Below are 19939 nucleotides of genomic sequence, written 5' to 3' on the forward strand. Positions count from 1 at the left end.
TTTTCAATCATTCTTGATAAGATAAAATCACACGATAAAAATAATTTCACATAAATTAAAATTAATTAATTTCACATAAAATAATTTTCAAGACTTCACGAATTAAATAATATCATTTAATAAAATATAATGTTAAAACGTTCATTTCGTAAAATGCATTTTATAACTCAAGAAACGTATTTTATATATCAGCTTTATTATATATAGATTGTATCTATTTTTTTTTGTTTTTAAATAATTCTTTTTAATTATTAATATAAGGTTCCATAATATAAGATATTTCTTTATAATATTTATTTTCTATTCTATTTGATTCAAACAGACCCAGTGTCACAGACTAGTTGATACCGTTATAATACTTCATGAAAATCTAAGATTCATTAGTTTTCAGTATTTACAGGTTCTCGGGCATGATGAATTCTTACATGCTTATTGTGATTAGATTTCGTACCACTTGATTTCCCACAGATGTGACATGTGTATGGTCTTGCTCCTGAGTGCACTCTTAAATGTTCTTTTAGATAATATGACCTATGAAAAGTTTTGTTGCAAACATCACATGTGTATGCCTTATTCTCCTCGTGTTCTTTTACATGTCTTAAACAGTTATATTTTCGTATGAACTGAGCTCCACAGTAATTACACGTATATGGACGTACATTCCGATGAGAATTCATATGAGCTGTATAATCACTGTGTCGATAAAATGCAGCGCTACACTGGTTGCACTTAAATGGTTTTGTGCTACGAGCTGCATGAGTCCACTTGTGCAATTGTAAATTCCATTTCGTACTAAAAGCCTTGGAACAAACCTGACATTCATAGGGCTTTTCACCATTATGGACACGCATGTGAACAGCTAAAGATGATCGCAAATAAATACATTTACATATTGGACACTCCACGTTTTCATTTTCTCTTTGAGCATCAGGAACAAATCTCCTATTGTGAGCACGACGCATATGACGTGTAAGACTAGCCATATGTATAAATCTTTCATTACAATACGTGCATGCTTTAGGTTTTTCATCATGCGTCTCTTTATGCCATGCTAATTTTTTCTTCGTATGGAATATCTCTCCACATTGGCATATATAGTCTTTCAATTTCTTTTTAATATTAAGATGATGTCTATTCTTGTGCTGAGTTAAATTTGAATATCTACGGAAGGTTTCATTACATAAATTACACTTTACAGGGGCATTACCTGTATGTCCATTAGTATGTTCATCTAATTTTTGTTTAGTTAAAAATGCCTTATCACATAGCGTACAAGGAAAGGGCTTGATTCCTAAATGACGTTTCATATGTAATTTATAATTCTGTTTTCTATAAAAGTATTTCCCGCATTGTCCACATTCTAACGGATGTATTTTTAAATGAGCATTAAACAATACAACAGATGGGAACTCTTCGTTGCATATTACGCATTTTGCCTGTTCACGAATACGTTTCGATACTTCGACTATATGCATTCTCTTATGATGTAACTGTAAAGCTTTTTCACTATTAAATCGTTGATTACATAATGCACAAGATACTTCTACTGTCGAAGGAATCGTCAAATTTTCACCTTTCTGATCGGTTTCTATTTTTGCTAAATCTGGTTGTGGCGGTTGGAGTTGATGTAACAATGGCTGTTGATGATACATTTGTTGCACATGTAAGCCTGGTACAAAAATATCATCAAACACATTCATGCGCCCATCTAATAATTTTATATCTTTTACTTCTGGTTGTTCTGTTGCATCTCTACTACTGCTAGGTCCAGGTTCTTTGTGCACCATTGTACTATGGACTCTACGTTCTTTAGGACAGTCAAAAACCTCTGGACAATGTGAACACTTAAATGTCCTTTTTGTAGGCGTTTTTCTATCACGATCTAAGAATAAGCTAGATGTAAAATGCGTAGCTAAAGATCGACTATCTAACAATGGACCACTAATTTCATTGTCTGATCCTTCTGATTCTTCCCAACTTTCCCTTGCCATTAGATCATAAGATGTTGACATTCTTGAAGATTCTTGGCCCATGTAAACCTGTTACATAAAAATAACAATTAATTTTATGTCATAAAAAGTGTTATAAATTAATAAAATATAATACGTAAAAGGAATGAAAATTTTCATTGTTCCCTTTGATAATAATTTATCAGGAGAAACGAATTGAAAGGATAATTAAAATTAAAATTTATATTTAAAAAGATAATGACCTGCCAAGCGGACTGTTCTGTACAGCCATTACTTTCTTGTTCTGATAATTCACCTCTGGGTGGCATAGTTTCATCAGCACGCATATTAACACTTTTAACTTCTTCATCGATACCTGCACCTCCCTCGCTACTTGCCATAGATTGCTGGCTAGTTGCACTCACTGCTTTTTGTGATGATTCACTTATAAATGTACTAGGAACTAAAATTTGAAGTCCATCAAACTCAAAAACATTCATTGGACCAGCATGAGCATCTTCATTTATATTAAGAAGTTCCATTGACTGTTTTTGAATAATTGATTTATTACAGTGATAATTCTTTGATTCAGTGCTTGTAGTTGGATTGATAGATTCTGATAAATTTAAAAGATTATGATTTTTGTTATTTGGTAACGGATAAGAATCTTGTATTAAAACAGGCTGTTGCGAATGAATTGGTGGAAATAAGCTAACATGCTCTGTTATTACGGATTGATGATACACATGATTCGAATTGTCTCCCTTCTTCTCCACATTTTCACATACATTTTCTTCATATTTATCTACTTTTATCTCTTCTTCAATTTGGGGACAACTAATAGGATCTTTCTCCATTGTAATTTCTCTTAAATCATTACTTTCATCATCATGACTCATACTATCCCCATCTATATGACAAAATGAATGTGCAGATGCAGGAGAACAAGGTTTGCTTAAATCTTTTCGAACTCTTAGTACTGATATACCACTAATGGCAGACAATGGAGTATGGGACCTAACACCTTCTGTACTTTCGCCATACTTCATGAAAGGTGTATGAGGACTAGGTATTGCTTCTATTTCCATATCTGCTTCATCAAAATTATCTTCCGTCATATTCTTTTCATCGTCATCCTCTTCGTCTTGCAATGTAGTCGCATCAAATCCAACAGGATAAACACTAAGATTTTCATTTGAGCCAAATTCTGAACGAACTGAATACGTTCGAGTAGACTTCTTTCGTATTGCTGGCGAGGGTGGAGCAGATAAACTGTCCTTGTAATGATATAAAATATAACTTTTGTCTGATTTGTCTTCTACACATATTTTTGGTTCTTCCGTAATTTCCATTTCTATATTACATTCCTTGATATCACTGTTATGAGAGTTTGAAATCACATCTATTATATTTGGAGTTATTTCTTCATCTGCGTGAATCGAAACACTTTCCTCCATATTTTCCTTCTCTTCCTCGTCCTTCTGTACATCATGCTCCTTCGTCGATGCGCTATTAAATTCTGATTCCATAATAGTGATCAACAATTGTTCCAATTGTTCTACCTCAGGTTGTGCAGTATCTTTTGCCATTTCTGTTGCAGGAACTTGAGATGGGACAGATTCATTTTCACTCTTTTCTTTTTCATCCGAAGACTTCTCCTCTTCTAATTTTTCCTTTTCTATATCAATAGTACGTCCGAGAACATCTTGCGGTTCTAAATTGAGTTTATTACTATCGTTTTTATATTCTTGATCAAACCTTCGTATTTCGGATTGTTCCTCATAATGGGTAGTTTTGCATTGGACAACCGATGCAACCATGTGCACCGTTTCTCTTTCATCTATATCGGGCAGTACGCTTTCAGCATTGTCATCGTCTTCATTTTCAATGTTGCAAGTGATTGTTAAAGATCTAGGAATGCTATTATATTCGTGCTGCACGGTACTTTGATCCTGCATGGTTGCATTTTGTATTTGTTGGCCTCTATGTTCTATTTGAATTCTACTATTTTCATTTCCGTCTTGCTGCATAGAAGTATTTTCATTAGCTACTTCGGGGGATGCTGGGAAATTTATGTCAGGCAGATCTTGTTCGCTTTCTACTTCTGGCTCTGGTAATATCTCAGGTAAGATCTGCTTTGGCTCAGAACTATTTACAGGTACAGTGATGGTGGTCCTGCTATTGGTTTCACCAGCCATAGTAACCACAGGTCTTATCCTCGTGGTATTAGGAATGGCTGCAACCGGAGAGATCATTTGAACAGTGGGTATCTGTTGCTGCTGATACATACCGTATGGATTATACAACATTTGCATCATCTGATTAGTCTGTGGAGCCATCGCGTACTGTGGTATCATCATGGTCCCGTTATTGACAAATTGTTGATAACTAAACGAGGCAAATTGAGGAGGCATCATAGTACCAATCGGTGGACATTCGAATATAGGCCCTATGGGATACGGAGACTGAGCAGAAACATGCGCAGTCGTCTGTTGGATGTGCGGTGGTGTATTCTGCGGTGATTGAATGCTGGAAGGAACAGGAGGTACTGATGTCGGCGATGGAAGTTGTTGCGTCTGTTGAGAGGTCGTAGAGCTGGCTTTAATGAGGGCCTCTATGACCTGTTCCTTGGGATGTGTATCCAAGTGTCTTTGAAGACTAATACCCTCGCGTAAATAAAGAGTGCAAACGGGACAGGCGACGGCCCCCCCGGATGCACCCGTTGCGTTACCTACGATGCCAAGATCCATCGTGGTTTATCGGTACGGTCCTGATACTAAAAAAATGCTTTGAATTCCTACGCGGTACGCCGTCCTGACAATAAAATCCGTGGTAAGGAGCGTACCGCCGTACCGCGGCTCGCCGTCTTTGCCCCTTTTTTACTGCCTACTCTCGCACCGCGTTATCGGCCGGCGAATCGTCGCATTTCTCGGGCCCTATCAGGCCTCTGGACTCGCTCGGACGCAACATACCCAACACGGTGCTGCGGCAGGCTGTGCCCCAAAAATATCGACGTCCATGGCTGCCTGCTTCTGGGTCTTGCGATGGAGCCAGCACAGCACTCGGCGGACAAATCGATATCCCTGTTAAATCGCCAACCTCCCCTGCGCTCCTTATTAAATTACACCTGCACGTAGCACGGGGCCACGGTATAGGAGCGCCGGCCGACCCTGGGCACCACGATCAATCCGCTCAGGCCCGTTTTATCGTACGTACGATTATCAAAACGACATGTTTTTCGCCTTCTACTATCCCAAAAACACAACAGAAAACAGCGACGAACAGTATTTCGCCTGGGAATGAGAGCAACAAGAAGTCTTGCCACGAGCATGGCGCGCCCCCTCGTATGTTGCCACAAGAGCCACAGCCCTGCCTCGCTCGGTGGACGGAACCTACCGATTATAAACACCTGTTTTCTATCGTACCGACAGGTCGCACCAAGACCGCCTCCAAGATTCAGGGACGTTGTTACGTCTTTCCGGTGCCCTGCTTCTTTTCTCTTCTCACCTTTTATCCTTCACTTCTTCTTGTTTCTTTTCATCTCTCATTATTTATCTTACGCATATTCAATTCTCCGTACACCGTTCGTTCCTATCACTTTATTATTCTCTTTATTGATCGAGATATAAGGCGAAAGAAAAAAAATTTTTTTTATCAAATAACCAAACCAACGAATACACGAACGAAAGATCAACATATTTCCTTATTACATATTTTCCTTTAAAAATAATATTATCCCAATTATCACCATCAAATATATACGGCGCTGGAGATTATCGCGACAAAAAGGTAATTGTGAATGCATAGAGGCGAACAGGAAAATGATGTTAACTATTTGGTTAACAGCGCCCTCACTTCAAAAACTAATTATATTTAAATATCTACAAAGAAATATATATAATTGATATTACGATAAATGATATAATAATTATTGACACTAATAATAATAGGTAATTCCTCAAATTGTAGTATATTTATACGTAATTAAAAGAATTTCTTGTTGAATCATTCTTCGTCAGTAATCGTCCGCCATACTGCCAAGTTGTAGTGGCGCGTTTTTTCAAATTTAAAAACCCATCGAATGCATTAGCGTTTTTCTGTTATTTCGTGCTACGAATAAGTTTTTCTTTTCCTTCATATGTCGTTTATAATTCTTATCAATGATTTGCTTAAATAATACTAGATACATATTTCGATCGTATATTCTATTTTAATCGGGTCAAATATTATATATTTAATTCTCATAAAGAAGCGAGGGCGCTGTATTTCAAATACTTCATCAGTGTGTCGCATCTAAAATAAATCTATATCACCGATTTTCCCCCTTTTACTAGATTGGTGATAATAAGCAGTATTATTTTTCTTCATATTGAAGTGTAATTTGTAATCAATCAAAATGATCGATCTATGTTAATAACTCTATTAATAAAGAAAATATCATTGTGCTAGTTGTGCGAAACAAATGATTTACGAGTATATGAAATATTAAATTGATATAATAATCATATATATCGTTCGACCTCTTTATTCGGCTAGATTATTCCATTGTAATTATTTTGTCCTTCGAATCGTTCGAAAAGCGTACGACAGCCATTTAGATTTCGATCAAGAGAGACGTGGACTTTTGTTGATTGTGCTTAGTTGACAATATGTTAATGCGATTTGAAATCAACATTGTATAACCTCTGCAATACTGTAAACGTTTTCGTGTAACATATCATTTATTATTTCCTGTTATTTTTATTTCTGATTATGGAAGGTCGTTATGATAAATTGACTTGGTTGGGTAAGTTCCTCTCTTTTTTAAGTAATTAATTCATAATTCAGACAATACAAGTACTTCGTTAAATATTATATATAGCTTGGTAGAATATAATGTTATGTTTCTTATATGTTATAGAGGTTAGAGATTTGTTTAGAACATGGAGAGAAAATTCAGAACGACAAAGCAGAGACGTAGTTAATTTATGGGAAAACGTTTTGGCAGGAAAAGTCAATCAACTTGGTAACGAAAGTAAGAATTTTATTTAATCATTATAAGTATAAAATATACATTCTCTAGACCGTATAATCATATTCCTTTATATTTAATTTTAATCTCGTATAGAATACTTGGTACTGGAACAAGTTTGCGTAGCTGCTTTGGACTGCTATCGTTTGTCATTGGCGGATTATTGTATTAAAATATTGATGATAGAGTTTCCTGGTAGTTTGAGAGTTCATAAATACCATGCTATGCACTTGGAAGCATTGGAAATGTACGTATTTTATATTATAGAACATATAAAAACATTTGATCCAATACTTTACGCGTATTATTTTTATATTAATATTCTTAGGTATGACGAAGCAATAGAAGTATTAGATTCTATTATAAAAAAGGATGAAACTAATGCTGCTCCAAGAAAACGGCGTGTAGCTTTATTGAAAGCTAAAGGAAAGATATCTGAAGCAATCAAAGAACTTACAGAATATCTAAAAAAGTAAGTAATGTTTACTAGAAAAACTTTTTTGAAGACAAAACTTTTGTATACACAAAAGTTCTGGAAAATATATTTACATTTAGATCTTTATTTATTTTATCATCTACATTTTGACTTATTTTTATTACATACTCTACATTATTATAAATATAAATAATTATCTTACATAGATTCATGAGCGATCAAGAAGCATGGCATGAACTATGCGATTTGTATTTACAAGAACATGAATATTCTAAAGCAGCTTTTTGCATGGAAGAATTAATATTACATAATCCACACAGCCATTTAATTTATCAAAGATATGCAGAAATAAAATACTCTCAGGTAAAAGTTATATTACATAATTGTTACAGAATATATATAAAACAAAAAGCAAATCACAACTTTGTTTTTTTCTTTTCATTGTTCTTGCACTTTAGGGAGGTTTTGATAATATGGAATTAGCCAAAGCTTATTTCTGTCAAGCAGCTAAATTAAATCCAAATAATATTAGAGCACTTTATGGTCTACTATTAGTAAGTTTTTTCCTTATATAAATTTTTATAATGTACAAAATAATAATACTGTTACATTGTAATAAATTTATTTTACTTTTATATCTTTCCTTAGGCAACAAACAGTATTGCAACATCACCTAAATGTCCAGCGTCTAAGAAAAAAGATGCAATAAAATTGAGTGAATGGGCTGCAAATCAAATTGAAAAACAATATTCAAGTAAGGTCTCAGAAGAAGAAGTTAAAAATATAGAAGGATTACTAGGACAATTGCAAGTTGAAGCTTAGATATTGAAATGCATTTAGTCAATGTTCATATTCAAATCAAGTTAGGATTTTGTAAATTTGTTTGAATGTTGTAATATATGTAAATGCATTATCTATAAGAATACTGTTTTCAGAGACAGTCAGAATTATGATGAATAACTGTGCACATGGACATTCACAGAACATTTTTAATCATATCTTATATATATATATATATATATATATATATATATATATATATATATATATACATACACACACACACATATATATATAAAATATCATAGTTTTAAATAATTTATACTTTTACAAGATTCATATGGAATATGTGATTCGTATTATTGTACTTTGATAAGTATATCTAAAAAATCAAATTCCAATCTAAAATTATTGACACTGAAAGAAAGTAAGCATTTCATGTAGCATTTTGTCATGCACTAAACATAATTATTGTCTGATATTATATTACTTTGCAATATTATTTAAAAAAAAAAAAATACAATTTCCATTAAAGTGCACAGAACTGAACTACTTCTAGTATTCCTTAACATAGTCATCAATCTCTATTTATTTCGCGAGAACGTTAACAAAAAAAAAAAAAAAATGTGAAATATAATATAATATTGAAGGAGAACAGCTTAAAAATGTGAAGTGTTGATAGACAAAGAATCTGTTGGATTTAATGTTATCATCCACGTTGCTTTAAGAATATTAATGATTGACAAACTAATATCTAATCTATTCATCACATGGTTCATTAATATTCTTGAAAAATAATTTGTGCAACAAGAGTGTAGTTGTATGGTTGTGGAGATTTTAAATAAATATATACTTTAATATGAGTAAAAAAAAAAAAAATATCAATAATATATAGTACACAAATATATTTTGTGCTTTTCAATAAAAATAATTAAACTATGTTGATAATAACAGCACAGATACTATAAAATATCAGCTGAAAAATCTGTTACATAAAAAATCATTGTATGGTCATCTCTCCATACTTTCACCGTTACTTTTTTCCCAGTCTTCTTTTTTCTTTGCTCTTTCTATAGCTTTTTTCATTCTTCTTTCTTTCCGCGTTTCATCTCTTAATGCAAAATACTTTTCTCGGAAATCGGTCAAACATATAGAGTTTATATCATCGGTTTCCTAGAAAAAAAAAAAAAAAAAAAAAAAAAAAGAAAAGTGAATTACAATGTTATCACAGATATTATATTATTATAAAAGAAATGTCATTAAATTTAAAACATCGAACAATGTACCTGTGGTTCTTTTACTTTTTCATAAGTTAATAATCTACGACTTGTATAATTACTAAGAACCTGCTCTGAATTGGCTATTAACCGTAAACAAGGATGTATGGGTAACTGATCCGTGGAATATTGATCTCTGCAAAAATAAAAAGTATTGATATACCATGTAATATCTAATTTGACAAATTATATGTATTCTTTAATAAATAATTAACTTTGATGTTGTAAAATTACCTAAATATTGGATACCAGCATACTAATCTACCAGTAATTTTCAAATGTTTTGATGCAAAATTTAATAAATCTTTATATATTTGTGGTAAACCATATTCGACTTTGGAAGGAATATGAGTTGATACTTGATGTTCTTCGATCACAGGATTTGCTTTCATTGTTCCTATACGTTCAGTTGATTCTCTTATACCGTAAGGTGCTACAATAAAAACCTCTTTAGATCTCCTTGAAAAAGTAATGCAATTAATCATGAACTTTGTAAAAAAAAAAATTATCTCATATCGGTATTTAAATATTAATATATTCTACTTACGATCAGTAATTATAGCATCTATAAACATATCTGATTTCCATAAAGGATAAGAAAAATCTGATATCACTACATCAATATAATAAGAACTTCTCCCATACTGTTCCATATTTGCAGCTACATTTTCATCCTTTTCCCTGATCTAAAATTATTTATATTTTATTTATATAATAGAGAACATATAGGAAATATAAATAAAAAAAAAGACTTTGTAATGATTTTACTTTTTGTTTTATACGAGTAGGTCTCGTACGTCCATGAAGCATCAAAAAATCTATATCTGTTCCTAATGTATAGCCTCCAAAATGAGATGCGGCAACTAACAAAGAACCGGTACCAACGAAAGGGTCAAGAACAATATCTCCTGTTTTAATCAGAGCTTGATTTGCCATGATCAATGATAATTGAGGATCCATCGAAGTATTACCTATAAATTTTCTCCTTTTCAAAGAAAATTTTTGTATTAAATCTCTTTGTCCATGCGCAATCTAAGGAGAGAAAAAAACATTATATTTAATTACAATCCAAAAAATAATCACTCGTGACAATAATATAAAAAATTTTACCCATCTGCCAAAAAATAATTCATAAGGTTTATCTGGAATCTCATTAGGATCTAAGCCATAGAACTCTATGTAATATAAGGTGGTATCTGGATTCTTCAATTTAACAGGTCCTTGCAATGGTAAATAACTGAAAGACTTTTACTGATCATGACACTTTGAAATACATTAATATTACATGCAGAATGTATTAATAAAGATTTAAAATTTAGTAATTATATTTTTGTCATTATAAAAAATTTACTTACTTCAATTTTTTGTATCTTTTCACACTGTGAAAAATGTTTACAAAATGTTTCCACAATAATTTTAAAAGATTTTTCTTTATCTGCGTACAATTTAATTTGTTCTGAAGGATAAGTTTTTAAATTATTATGCAATTCTTCATTATCCTTTCCATTTGCCCAAAGTTCAAGACAAAATCGAAGAGATACTGCCCTACTAGCTATTTTATGTACAGTTTTTTCAGACGATATATCGACTATCCAATATGGCTATAAATAAGACAATAATTAATATTTAATTATAAGATGATTTACAAATATTATTTATGGATATAGAAGATCAAAATGGTCAAATAATTTGCCAGATTCTCTTACTTGATTTCTTTTAGAAATTGGAGGTAACTTCATACCGAACATATAAAAAATAGATTCCATTTCCTAAAAAAAAGAAAAAAAAGAAAGAAAAAACATGTTTAATTCAATCAATAATATCAAAGTAATTTACATCAATACGTATAAGTATAAATACGTGTCACTTTGAAAATAATTAATACTTAGACGACATAACCTATTAGAATAATAACATACATATATTTTTCAAAACATATGCATGTTCAAGTATGACATATTCATAAAAAAATACATTAATTATAAAATTTAATTTAAATTTGATAATTTCTTATGTTGTATCATTCATCTTATAAACTTACAGGTAATCGAAAATCAATGTGTTCATGAGCGAACCAAAACAGATATTTCTTCATTTCCAATAAATTTTATTAATCTCTACAAATTCAATGAAATTTATTTCTTCTCTACTTTGTACATTCTTCTTTTCTGCCGTTTTCCTTATATACATTCCTCATTCATTTCTTTTCAATAATTATTTACTAATATTGCATCAAATACACAACATCGCAGTATTTATAAAAATAAACTGGTATAAATTACTGATATACGACAAAATGCTGGAATGTCTATTGACACGGAAGTCATTAATCATTAACTCCACGTAATGGTTTAATTAATAAATTTATTGACTAATTAAAATTGTCACATTGTCTTATAATCAAGTAGTTTTGTTTGATGAATCTAACGGTGAATTTATTGAAAAATTCTGTGCTATTGGAGAGATTAATTTTGAAATGTATTCGATATGAAAAGCGCGCGTAAATTCGAATTGTTTTCAGATACATACAATACTACGAACGAAATAACGTAATTAGTTTATTTTTGTCATTTTTAATTAAGATTTTTGTTTTATTTATTCGAAATAGATTTTAGATTTAGTTAATTAAGATCAGTCGAATTAAAAATTTTAATTAGCAGAAGTTCTCAATAAATCTAGAAGATGGCGCTTATTATCGAACAAAGTGAAAGATTGTACTATCATCGAACTTTTACGTTGTTCGTGTTTAAGTGGATCTTAAGTGGGACGTTTTGGAGTTCTCTATGTTCGTACATTGTACTTTCTTCTAACTCGTTTCTTTTTTTTTTTTTATGCGATTAGATACAAGTTATGTCCTCGTATACGTTTGGGCAAAAATCTTTCACGCCAGTGCCACCCGAAAAGGGTAGTTTTCCTCTCGATCATGAAGGCTTCTGCAAACAAGTAATGATCGACTATCTTCGATGTCTATTAGAACATAATAATCAAAATACAATGTGCAGACATATTGCCAAGGATTATCTCGGTTGTCGAATGGATAAAAATCTTATGGCGCGTGAAGATTGGTCGAAATTAGGTTTCACTGATGAAATAAAGAAAACGTAACAGTTTGACAAATATTTGCGTGATTAACAACGTAGAGATTGATCATCATCTACGTAATATCTCTGTCACTATTTGTATTCCCTTACTATAAGCAATCTTGCTTACAATTACAAATATCTTGAATACCACTTTAAAGTTCATAGAATATATTGTTCTCAGACTACGATAAGTTCTTGGTACGTCTTTTTAAGACAGTTAATGTTTATGCGTTCTAGAAATCTATAGAAGCTAGAGTGCGAGTTCTGCTGCATGTGATTCATCACATTTAGAAGAGTATATAACTGCCAATATATAAAGCAAAAATAATAGAAAACGGAAGAACTTTGGAAGTGATTTAACGAAGCATTTAGAAGAATCCGTTCAAAGGAAAGTGTCGGTAGTGCTTTAGAGCTTTAATGAGATTTTAAAAAGAGTATATAAATATATATACAATTGTTACAATGTAAATGTAGTTTGTGGACACTGTTTAAAGTATATCGAGTAAATAAGATATACCATACGTTATTAGAAAAAGAAAAAATAAATAAATATACAAGATAAGTGATACTTATCCTTATATATCAAAAGGCCTATTCTTACGTCGTATACTTGTTTGTATACGTTTATAGAATTGAAAAGGTAAACGTTTGTTTGGAATATCAAGCATATATTCATACTGCTTATTAGAGCGTGCTTTTGCGAACTGCTTTTGTGAAATTCTTTTCAAAATGGCAAGTGCCTCAAGAAAGAGGGTATTAATTGGTTGCACCGGTAGCGTCGCGACGATTAAACTGCCTCTTCTAGTGGATAAATTATGGAAAAATAATTTGGAAGTAAGAGTTGTCGTTACCGAGAGGGCAAAGCATTTTTTAAAAGAGGCTGAGTTACCACCAGGAATTCAGGTTCTGTCGGATACAGTGGAATGGGCTGCATGGCAAGATAGAGGAGATCCGGTATTACATATTGATCTGGTTAAATGGGCAGACCTATTTTTAATTGCACCGTTAGATGCTAATACTCTTGGTAAAATGGCTGGTGGAATATGTGACAATATACTCACTTGCGTAGCTCGTGCTTGGGATCCTTCGAAACCTTTACTGTTTTGTCCTGCAATGAATACGAAGATGTGGGAGCATCCGATCACTGCGCAGCAGGTAACACTACAATTTAACGTTACGTGTTATATAGAGTAGAAATAGCAAAGTAATTGCTTATTTCGTTCCAATCAATTTTATATATATATATATATCTCTCTTCGCTCTAACAGGTTTCGGTACTTAAATCATGGGGTTATAAAGAATTGCCATGTATTTCTAAAACTCTTATGTGCGGTGATACTGGAATAGGTGGAATGGCAGAAGTAGATACGATTGTTCAAACAACTCTGAGATTACTTAATCCATGGGATCCCTATTCTCCACCTGATTTGCGCATATAGCAGGAGGTGGAACCTGTATACCGAAGGAGATGTTACTCAGGAACGTATCAACGGAATGAGCGCACATAGGACACGTTAAAAGAATAATATTGAGAATTTAAAGGTTCTAAGAGAGTCCAATGGTAGTATATCTTGATAGAATTCCAAAGTATTTTATAACTTAATTACGCTTAATGCGTTTTAAGATTTGTAGAACGTACTTTAGAATTTACAAAGATCATACTGCTGTTTTTCTCTCTTTATCTCTCAATTGGAACGTTTAGAGGTACTAAGAATTTATTGAATTACGGGCCACAGAAAGTAAAGGAACAAGGTTGTGATTTTAGTTCACATTGCCAAAGTAAATATGCTGTGAAAATAAATTCTTCTCTAACGAAAAGTATACAAGGGTAAAAAAACATGGTGTATGAAAGAAAAACATTTATAAGCGTGTTAAAACAAAGTGAACTGGAATCACTGCCACATTGACGCAGCCTCAATCAAAAAATATCATGTAAAATGAATAATCGATAGAAGCAAATATTATAAGGTAAGTATGTAAAATACAATTCAATGGATTTGAACAGGAAAGAGATTTGTGTAAGCCCTACGACAAGTGTTAAATGATGTGTAGGATAAAAAAAAAAAATCACATAGCTTATCGTTATAACATTCTTTTGTAGAAAATTGTTGGTGTATGTAACTTATCTTTTTCTTTTTATTTTTTTTCAACCTGTAAGTTTCAAATAACACATGCACATATATTTTCGTTGTAGCTTCTAATAATAAAATGTAATCGATCGTTAGATAAGTAGAGATTCTTTTGATTGAGGCTGTAAAACTTTCTCTGTTGCAATTGTGAAAATTGTAAAAATTGTAAAAAAAAAAAAAAGAAAGAGAAAAGAAAAATTCTGTTGAACATATCGTTTAAAGTTGTTTCACCAAATGCAAATGTACATGTTTTTGTTAAAAAAAATATATATATATATATAAATAATATATGTATATATTATAACATATATACACACACAGACACACACACACACACACACACACATATATATATATATAATGATAGCCAAAAATATTTTCTAATTTAATTATGTTTACCATTTATTATAAAGCAAAAGATCTTGTTCAATAAACAATTACATAAAAATTACACGACAGATTTAATAAAGAATTACAAAGTATTTCCTTCCTTTATAAAGGATTACATTAAGGGAGATATCTCATCTCCCTTTTTCACGTGTAAAAAAAAAAAATCGCTTTATTATCATATATATATATACATATGAAGCGCAAATTTATAATAGGGTTATAAAATTGTATCGTTTATTTATTATTATCGTGTTCCATTATATTCTAATTCTTTTCTTTATCTTTGTATTTGGAATACCTGGAGAGGTGGAAAAATGCACGTATAGGATATGTAAAACGAAACAAAAAAAAATAAAAAAAAATCTATGTATTTAAAAAAAAATAAGATTGTTGCTATTCCACGATAAATATGTAATTCTGAAATTACAATCCTTTTTTTCATCTTTTTTTCCTTTCTTTTTTTACTTTTTTTTTTTTTTTAATTATTACACTTTTAACATAACTCTTTAATTTTCATAATATAATAAAAATTACTTTCTTCTAATAAAGCACTTATAAATCGTTATATGTATGTATTTGTAAAGATTGAATCCCAAACACATTTTTTTCTTCTGCGCTTCTCTCTCAACATTATATATGTTTAATTTATAATATTTTATCGCGCTTGTGTATTATAAATATCACAGTTTATAAAACTGACAACACTTATTTGTGTCTTTAGATAAATTATTGTATATGGTAATAATTATAATATATAATATATATACATATATATATATATATTATATATATATAAACTAAGTGTAAAGAAAATACATACGCTAGATTATGTTCGACTATACTTATATATTAAAAATTTATGGTGCCATATTTGTTCAGTTACAGTAATAATAGACATTATTACCAGAGAGTGGCACTAAATTTAAATAAAAACATATTTTATTTTATATATATATTTAAAAAAAATATATATATATGTATAAAATGGGCAGTGTGCGTAGAAAAAAAATTATTGTAGAATGTTAATGTTTATGACGTGGCAAAAATGGCAGAATAACATTAGATTCACTAATGCATCCCAGAATTATTGGTCCAGTAAGAAAAGAGAAACTTTTCTATATCTCTCTTCTGTTCTGTAAAAATCTGTTATGATCTGTTATTAGATTACAATAATTATTGTTATTATTATTAATTTAATGGCGAACTCTACTGGTTTGACGAACTAATCAAAAAGTTCTGGACAAATTCCTATATATTGTAGTATAAAAAAATATTTCTCATCTACAGTACTTTAATTTAACCGCATTGATGTTCCACCTCTCTCTATCTTTGTCTCTTTAATCCCTCTTATTTCTACTATTTTCTGTTGATCATCATCATCATCATCATCATCATTAGGCAGACATGATGTAAATTCATGCGTTTTTTTTTTATTTTGTTTTTTTTATTATTATTATTTATGATAATATATATGTATATATAAATTATAAATATTAAGTTAAATGTGTTATGGGGGGTTATGTTTTTTTTTCTTTTTAAATATAAAGAGGTGCAACGTAAAAAAATATGGATTACGTTGGAAGTAAAAATTGTGTTATATATATATATATATATATATATATATATATATATATATATATATATATAGCAATTATAGCAGATATACAGTTCTGTAACGATAGAACTGTCGTCCTTGGTAACTATTGATTTTTATTTTTTATTTATTTTGTAATTTTTTTATTTATTTATTTATTTACTTATTTATTTATTTAACAAAAGAATTGTGCCCTTTTGTTTTTTCTGTAACAAGGTAAGATTTGATCGACGGCGTAAGTACTTCTTTCGAAAATGTTCGAATAGTGCATTTAAAACAACATTGTAATATGTAATTATAAATTAGTTACATAGTTAATTTCTTTTTTATATTCCTTATCTTGTTTATATAATTATCATCGGGATTTGTAAAGATACGAATTAAGGAAATTGATTTTCCAATATTTTCATTTTTTTCAGACTTCAATAATATTATAGAGAGCATATACATAAATATATTTTTTATCTGTTCAGATTAGTTACAAATACAATTCTCTTTAAGATAAAAAATTATTAATGTAAAGATGGATTAAAAAAAAAAAAAATGATTTATGTTGATCTATCAAACATATACAAAATTACACATATATTTTATTCCCCCCAAAAAAATGTATATATGTATATGTATTTGTTATAATTATATCAAAGATGGACGATTATTAATATTGATCTATCAACATGCATAAAATTATGCAACTTATTTCTTTGCTAATACCTCTCAAAAAAAATTTATATTTATATATGTATTTGGTATAATTATATCAAATATATGGACGATTTATGTTGACCTATCAACATAGACAAAATTATGCATATTTTTCTTCTCCCAAAAAAGAATTTTATATATATATATATATATACATACACATATATATATATTTCGTATAATTATTTTTTAAAGATGTAAAAATTTTTCTTGTACAATCTTCTTTTTTTTCTTCTTTTTTCTTCTTCTTCTTCTTCTTCATCTTCTTGTTATTTAAATCTTACCTACTACGCAAGTACAAAGACGCAAGCTATAAGAGTGAAAATAATAGCACCGAGCCTTGAAACAATGGAATCTGCTGACGAACTGACGATCTTCGCCTTTCTAGGAATATTATTCTCAACGTCGTTCGTTTCTAATTTACGAGGACATCCCATCCAAAAGGGTGCCGAGAGTTTCTGTTTCTCGTGAGCGACTTTCATTCTGAGATCGTCGAACAACCAGAAACCTTTACCTTTGAAGAAGTACGTCTTGCCTGGAAAAAGAGAGAAAATTATTTTGTTAGCAAGTAGAAGAAGAAGAAGAGTTTCCTTTCTCAAAGGTTTATTACTATTAAAAGGACGTTGACAAAACGTCATTTCAAAAACAACGCATTATTATTATTACGGTTGTTGTTGTTATTAATATTTACCATCTTTCCATTGAAACACAGCATCGATATCGTTCCCAACGCCACCGAAATTGCTACTTATATCTCTTGGATAATCCAACTCAACATAATTAACACATTCGTCGAACCTGAAAAGATAATAATTTCAATCCACGTACGTTTGACAAGAGAAAGTTTTTTTTTTTCTTTTTCTTTATTTTATTTAACGTATAAAACAATCAATTTCTTATAATATTTATTATAAATATCATTTATACCATTTATATCAGTATAATCGTTCTACGATAAAAGAGAGTTATGAAAGTTTCTAAATGCGTTTAAAAGTTACATTATCATTTTAAATATCAATTACTCTCTTTTAATCCATCTTTTACTAAAAGCTCTCGTTAGTTGAGATCGTAGTTTTACAATCTGAACAAATAAAAAAAAAAAATAGAAAAGAAAATAGCTCAAAAAGTCTGGAAAAAGAGTAACTAAATTTTAAAATAATCCAAGAACTAACTTTTGGTCTACCCTGTATAGTACTTTTATCAAACGTCAACTTTCGTTTTATACGAAGGACTAAAAAATTGTGAAAAAACTTTTGTCAGGGGACAATACAATCAAATAGAAAGAAAGAAAGAAGGAAAGAAAGAAAGAAAGAAAAAAAATTGAAAAGAAAAAGAAAAGAAAAAATATCAGAGATATATACTTTGTATATGAAACCTTAAAAAAGTTACATCACTTTATATATAAAAAGAGTTAACAAAAGATTGGTTATATCACTTTGTGATGGATACACTAGAAAAGTTTCCTTCTTGATAAAATGTCAGTCTTTTTTTTTTTTATAATCAGGAAGTTAACGTTAAAGAACAAAGAAGAAACACAAGAAAAAGAATAAGAAGAGAGAAAGAAAACTATGACATAAGAGAAAGAGAGAGAGAGAGAGACAAAGAATGATCCTTTTTATAATACCTCCAATACATAGAACCGCTAAAGAAATAAGTTCTACTATTGTGTCCCCAAACCATAGCGCCGTCGATTTTTTCTAAGGAAGCTGGGAGTCCAAGATTTGTTAATGGTTTCGGATATCCTGATTCAAGATTATTAGCGCTGAAGACGTAGTACTTTTTCCCAATAAAAAAGACAATTTTTTTGTCGGGCCTTTCATAAACGGCATCTACGTGATCAATGTCTTCTGGTAGATTGAACAGCCTCGTGATTTCTGCTGGATATCCTTCGTACAATCCTTTGTCACCGATTCTCCATAGATACTGTTGAACGACAAGGGATCAATTAAAAAATTCAAAATTTTTTTCAATATTTTTTACAAAGAGATATATGATAACGTAAAGTACACTTCACCATTTGCAACCACCAATAAACAAAAAAAAAAAAAGAAGAAAAAGAATATAAATAAATTTTATGTTAGAGACAAAATAATATAATATACTATACTTACACGTCCTTTAAATATGAAGACCTCTCTACGTATGATACTAATTGCGTCATAAGTGGTATCACATTTATCTGGTACGTCATTCCTAGGTGATTGGGTCCACCTGAACCTAGGTCTCTGAGAAATCGTTGGTCTAACAGTTGTCGTAGTAATTGCCGGCAATGTGGTAGTGTGATGTCTATGAGGTTTGTGAGGTCTCTGGGGTCGATAGTCCGGCCTCTCAGTTCTGTAATCTGGTTTCGACGGATAACGATCTGGTCTTCTAGGTCTACCATAGTCCGGATAGTGATTGGGTCTCGTCGGTCGTGTTCTCCAGGGTCTGTAAGTCGTTGCTAACGTCGTTGTCGTCGTCGTCGTCGTCGTCGTCGTCGTTGTTGGAGGTGTTGGCCTTTCTGGTGGAAATGCGCCACCCGGTATATTGCCCCATAATTTTTCTTCAGGCGCACCTATTTCAAACATCGAAAATTATGTACACAT

The 19939-nt window shown here is 30.9% G+C and overlaps 6 protein-coding genes across 13 annotated transcripts in view; 3 read left to right on the forward strand and 3 right to left on the reverse strand.

Moving 5' to 3' along the window:
- Positions 1-177: 177 nt before the first annotated feature.
- On the reverse strand, positions 178-5355 carry LOC127072245 (uncharacterized). The gene is made up of 2 exons (XM_051012526.1): positions 2213-5355; positions 178-2039 (listed from the first exon to the last, which is right to left on the reverse strand). The coding sequence occupies exons 1-2, from the start codon at positions 4697-4699 to the stop codon at positions 381-383; spliced, it is 4146 nt and encodes a 1381-aa protein (XP_050868483.1). The 5' UTR covers positions 4700-5355; the 3' UTR covers positions 178-380.
- Positions 5356-6255: 900 nt separating this feature from the next.
- LOC127072107 (ER membrane protein complex subunit 2-like) lies at positions 6256-9385 on the forward strand. Its single transcript, XM_051012276.1, has 7 exons — positions 6256-6735; positions 6850-6963; positions 7057-7207; positions 7289-7432; positions 7603-7759; positions 7855-7950; positions 8045-9385. The coding sequence occupies exons 1-7, from the start codon at positions 6702-6704 to the stop codon at positions 8216-8218; spliced, it is 870 nt and encodes a 289-aa protein (XP_050868233.1). The 5' UTR covers positions 6256-6701; the 3' UTR covers positions 8219-9385.
- Positions 8684-11881, reverse strand: LOC127072106 (tRNA (guanine(10)-N2)-methyltransferase homolog). Its single transcript, XM_051012275.1, has 9 exons — positions 11495-11881; positions 11160-11222; positions 10809-11054; positions 10564-10698; positions 10222-10485; positions 10001-10139; positions 9688-9886; positions 9463-9589; positions 8684-9349 (listed from the first exon to the last, which is right to left on the reverse strand). Exons 1-9 carry the CDS (start codon positions 11546-11548, stop codon positions 9188-9190), a joined length of 1389 nt encoding a protein of 462 aa, XP_050868232.1. The 5' UTR covers positions 11549-11881; the 3' UTR covers positions 8684-9187.
- Positions 11882-12303: 422 nt separating this feature from the next.
- LOC127072111 (cytochrome c oxidase assembly protein COX19) lies at positions 12304-13098 on the forward strand. Its single transcript, XM_051012279.1, has 2 exons — positions 12304-12554; positions 12774-13098. The coding sequence occupies exons 1-2, from the start codon at positions 12304-12306 to the stop codon at positions 12781-12783; spliced, it is 261 nt and encodes an 86-aa protein (XP_050868236.1). The 3' UTR covers positions 12784-13098.
- Positions 13099-13237: 139 nt separating this feature from the next.
- On the forward strand, positions 13238-15116 carry LOC127072108 (phosphopantothenoylcysteine decarboxylase). Its single transcript, XM_051012277.1, has 2 exons — positions 13238-13691; positions 13805-15116. The coding sequence occupies exons 1-2, from the start codon at positions 13266-13268 to the stop codon at positions 13973-13975; spliced, it is 597 nt and encodes a 198-aa protein (XP_050868234.1). The 5' UTR covers positions 13238-13265; the 3' UTR covers positions 13976-15116.
- Positions 15039-19939, reverse strand: part of LOC127072101 (matrix metalloproteinase-2) — a 214145-nt gene continuing 209244 nt past the window's right edge. For all 8 annotated transcript variants that reach the window (XM_051012231.1, XM_051012232.1, XM_051012230.1 and 5 more), the window contains 4 exons: positions 19466-19908; positions 18979-19277; positions 18046-18152; positions 15039-17889 (listed from right to left, as the gene is read on the reverse strand). In XM_051012231.1, coding sequence (XP_050868188.1) covers positions 17642-17889; positions 18046-18152; positions 18979-19277; positions 19466-19908 — 1097 coding nt within the window. In that variant the 3' untranslated portion in view covers positions 15039-17641. The remainder of the gene's footprint in view (positions 17890-18045; positions 18153-18978; positions 19278-19465; positions 19909-19939) is intronic.

Source organism: Vespula vulgaris, chromosome 24 (genome assembly GCF_905475345.1).
Source record: "Vespula vulgaris chromosome 24, iyVesVulg1.1, whole genome shotgun sequence".
NCBI classification, from domain to species: domain Eukaryota; kingdom Metazoa; phylum Arthropoda; class Insecta; order Hymenoptera; family Vespidae; genus Vespula; species Vespula vulgaris.

Bases quoted from the DNA above. Each gene is read 5' to 3' on its own strand.
- LOC127072245 (XM_051012526.1), bottom strand. From the start codon at position 4,699: ATGGATCTTGGCATCGTAGGTAACGCAACGGGTGCATCCGGGGGGGCC. The intron at 2,040-2,212 runs GTCATTATCTTT...TTTATGTAACAG, and splicing joins CAGAACAGTCCGCTTGGCAG to GTTTACATGGGCCAAGAATC.
- LOC127072107 (XM_051012276.1), top strand. From the start codon at position 6,702: ATGGAAGGTCGTTATGATAAATTGACTTGGTTGG. The intron at 6,736-6,849 runs GTAAGTTCCTCT...TATATGTTATAG, and splicing joins TGATAAATTGACTTGGTTGG to AGGTTAGAGATTTGTTTAGA. The intron at 7,760-7,854 runs GTAAAAGTTATA...CTTGCACTTTAG, and splicing joins CAGAAATAAAATACTCTCAG to GGAGGTTTTGATAATATGGA.
- LOC127072106 (XM_051012275.1), bottom strand. From the start codon at position 11,548: ATGAAGAAATATCTGTTTTGGTTCGCTCATGAACACATTGATTTTCGA. The intron at 11,223-11,494 runs GTAAGTTTATAA...TCTTTTTTTTAG, and splicing joins ACATTGATTTTCGATTACCT to GAAATGGAATCTATTTTTTA. The intron at 10,699-10,808 runs GTAAGTAAATTT...GATCAGTAAAAG, and splicing joins AAAAGATACAAAAAATTGAA to TCTTTCAGTTATTTACCATT.
- LOC127072111 (XM_051012279.1), top strand. From the start codon at position 12,304: ATGTCCTCGTATACGTTTGGGCAAAAATCTTTCACGCCAGTGCCACCC.
- LOC127072108 (XM_051012277.1), top strand. From the start codon at position 13,266: ATGGCAAGTGCCTCAAGAAAGAGGGTATTAATTGGTTGCACCGGTAGC. The intron at 13,692-13,804 runs GTAACACTACAA...TCGCTCTAACAG, and splicing joins ATCCGATCACTGCGCAGCAG to GTTTCGGTACTTAAATCATG.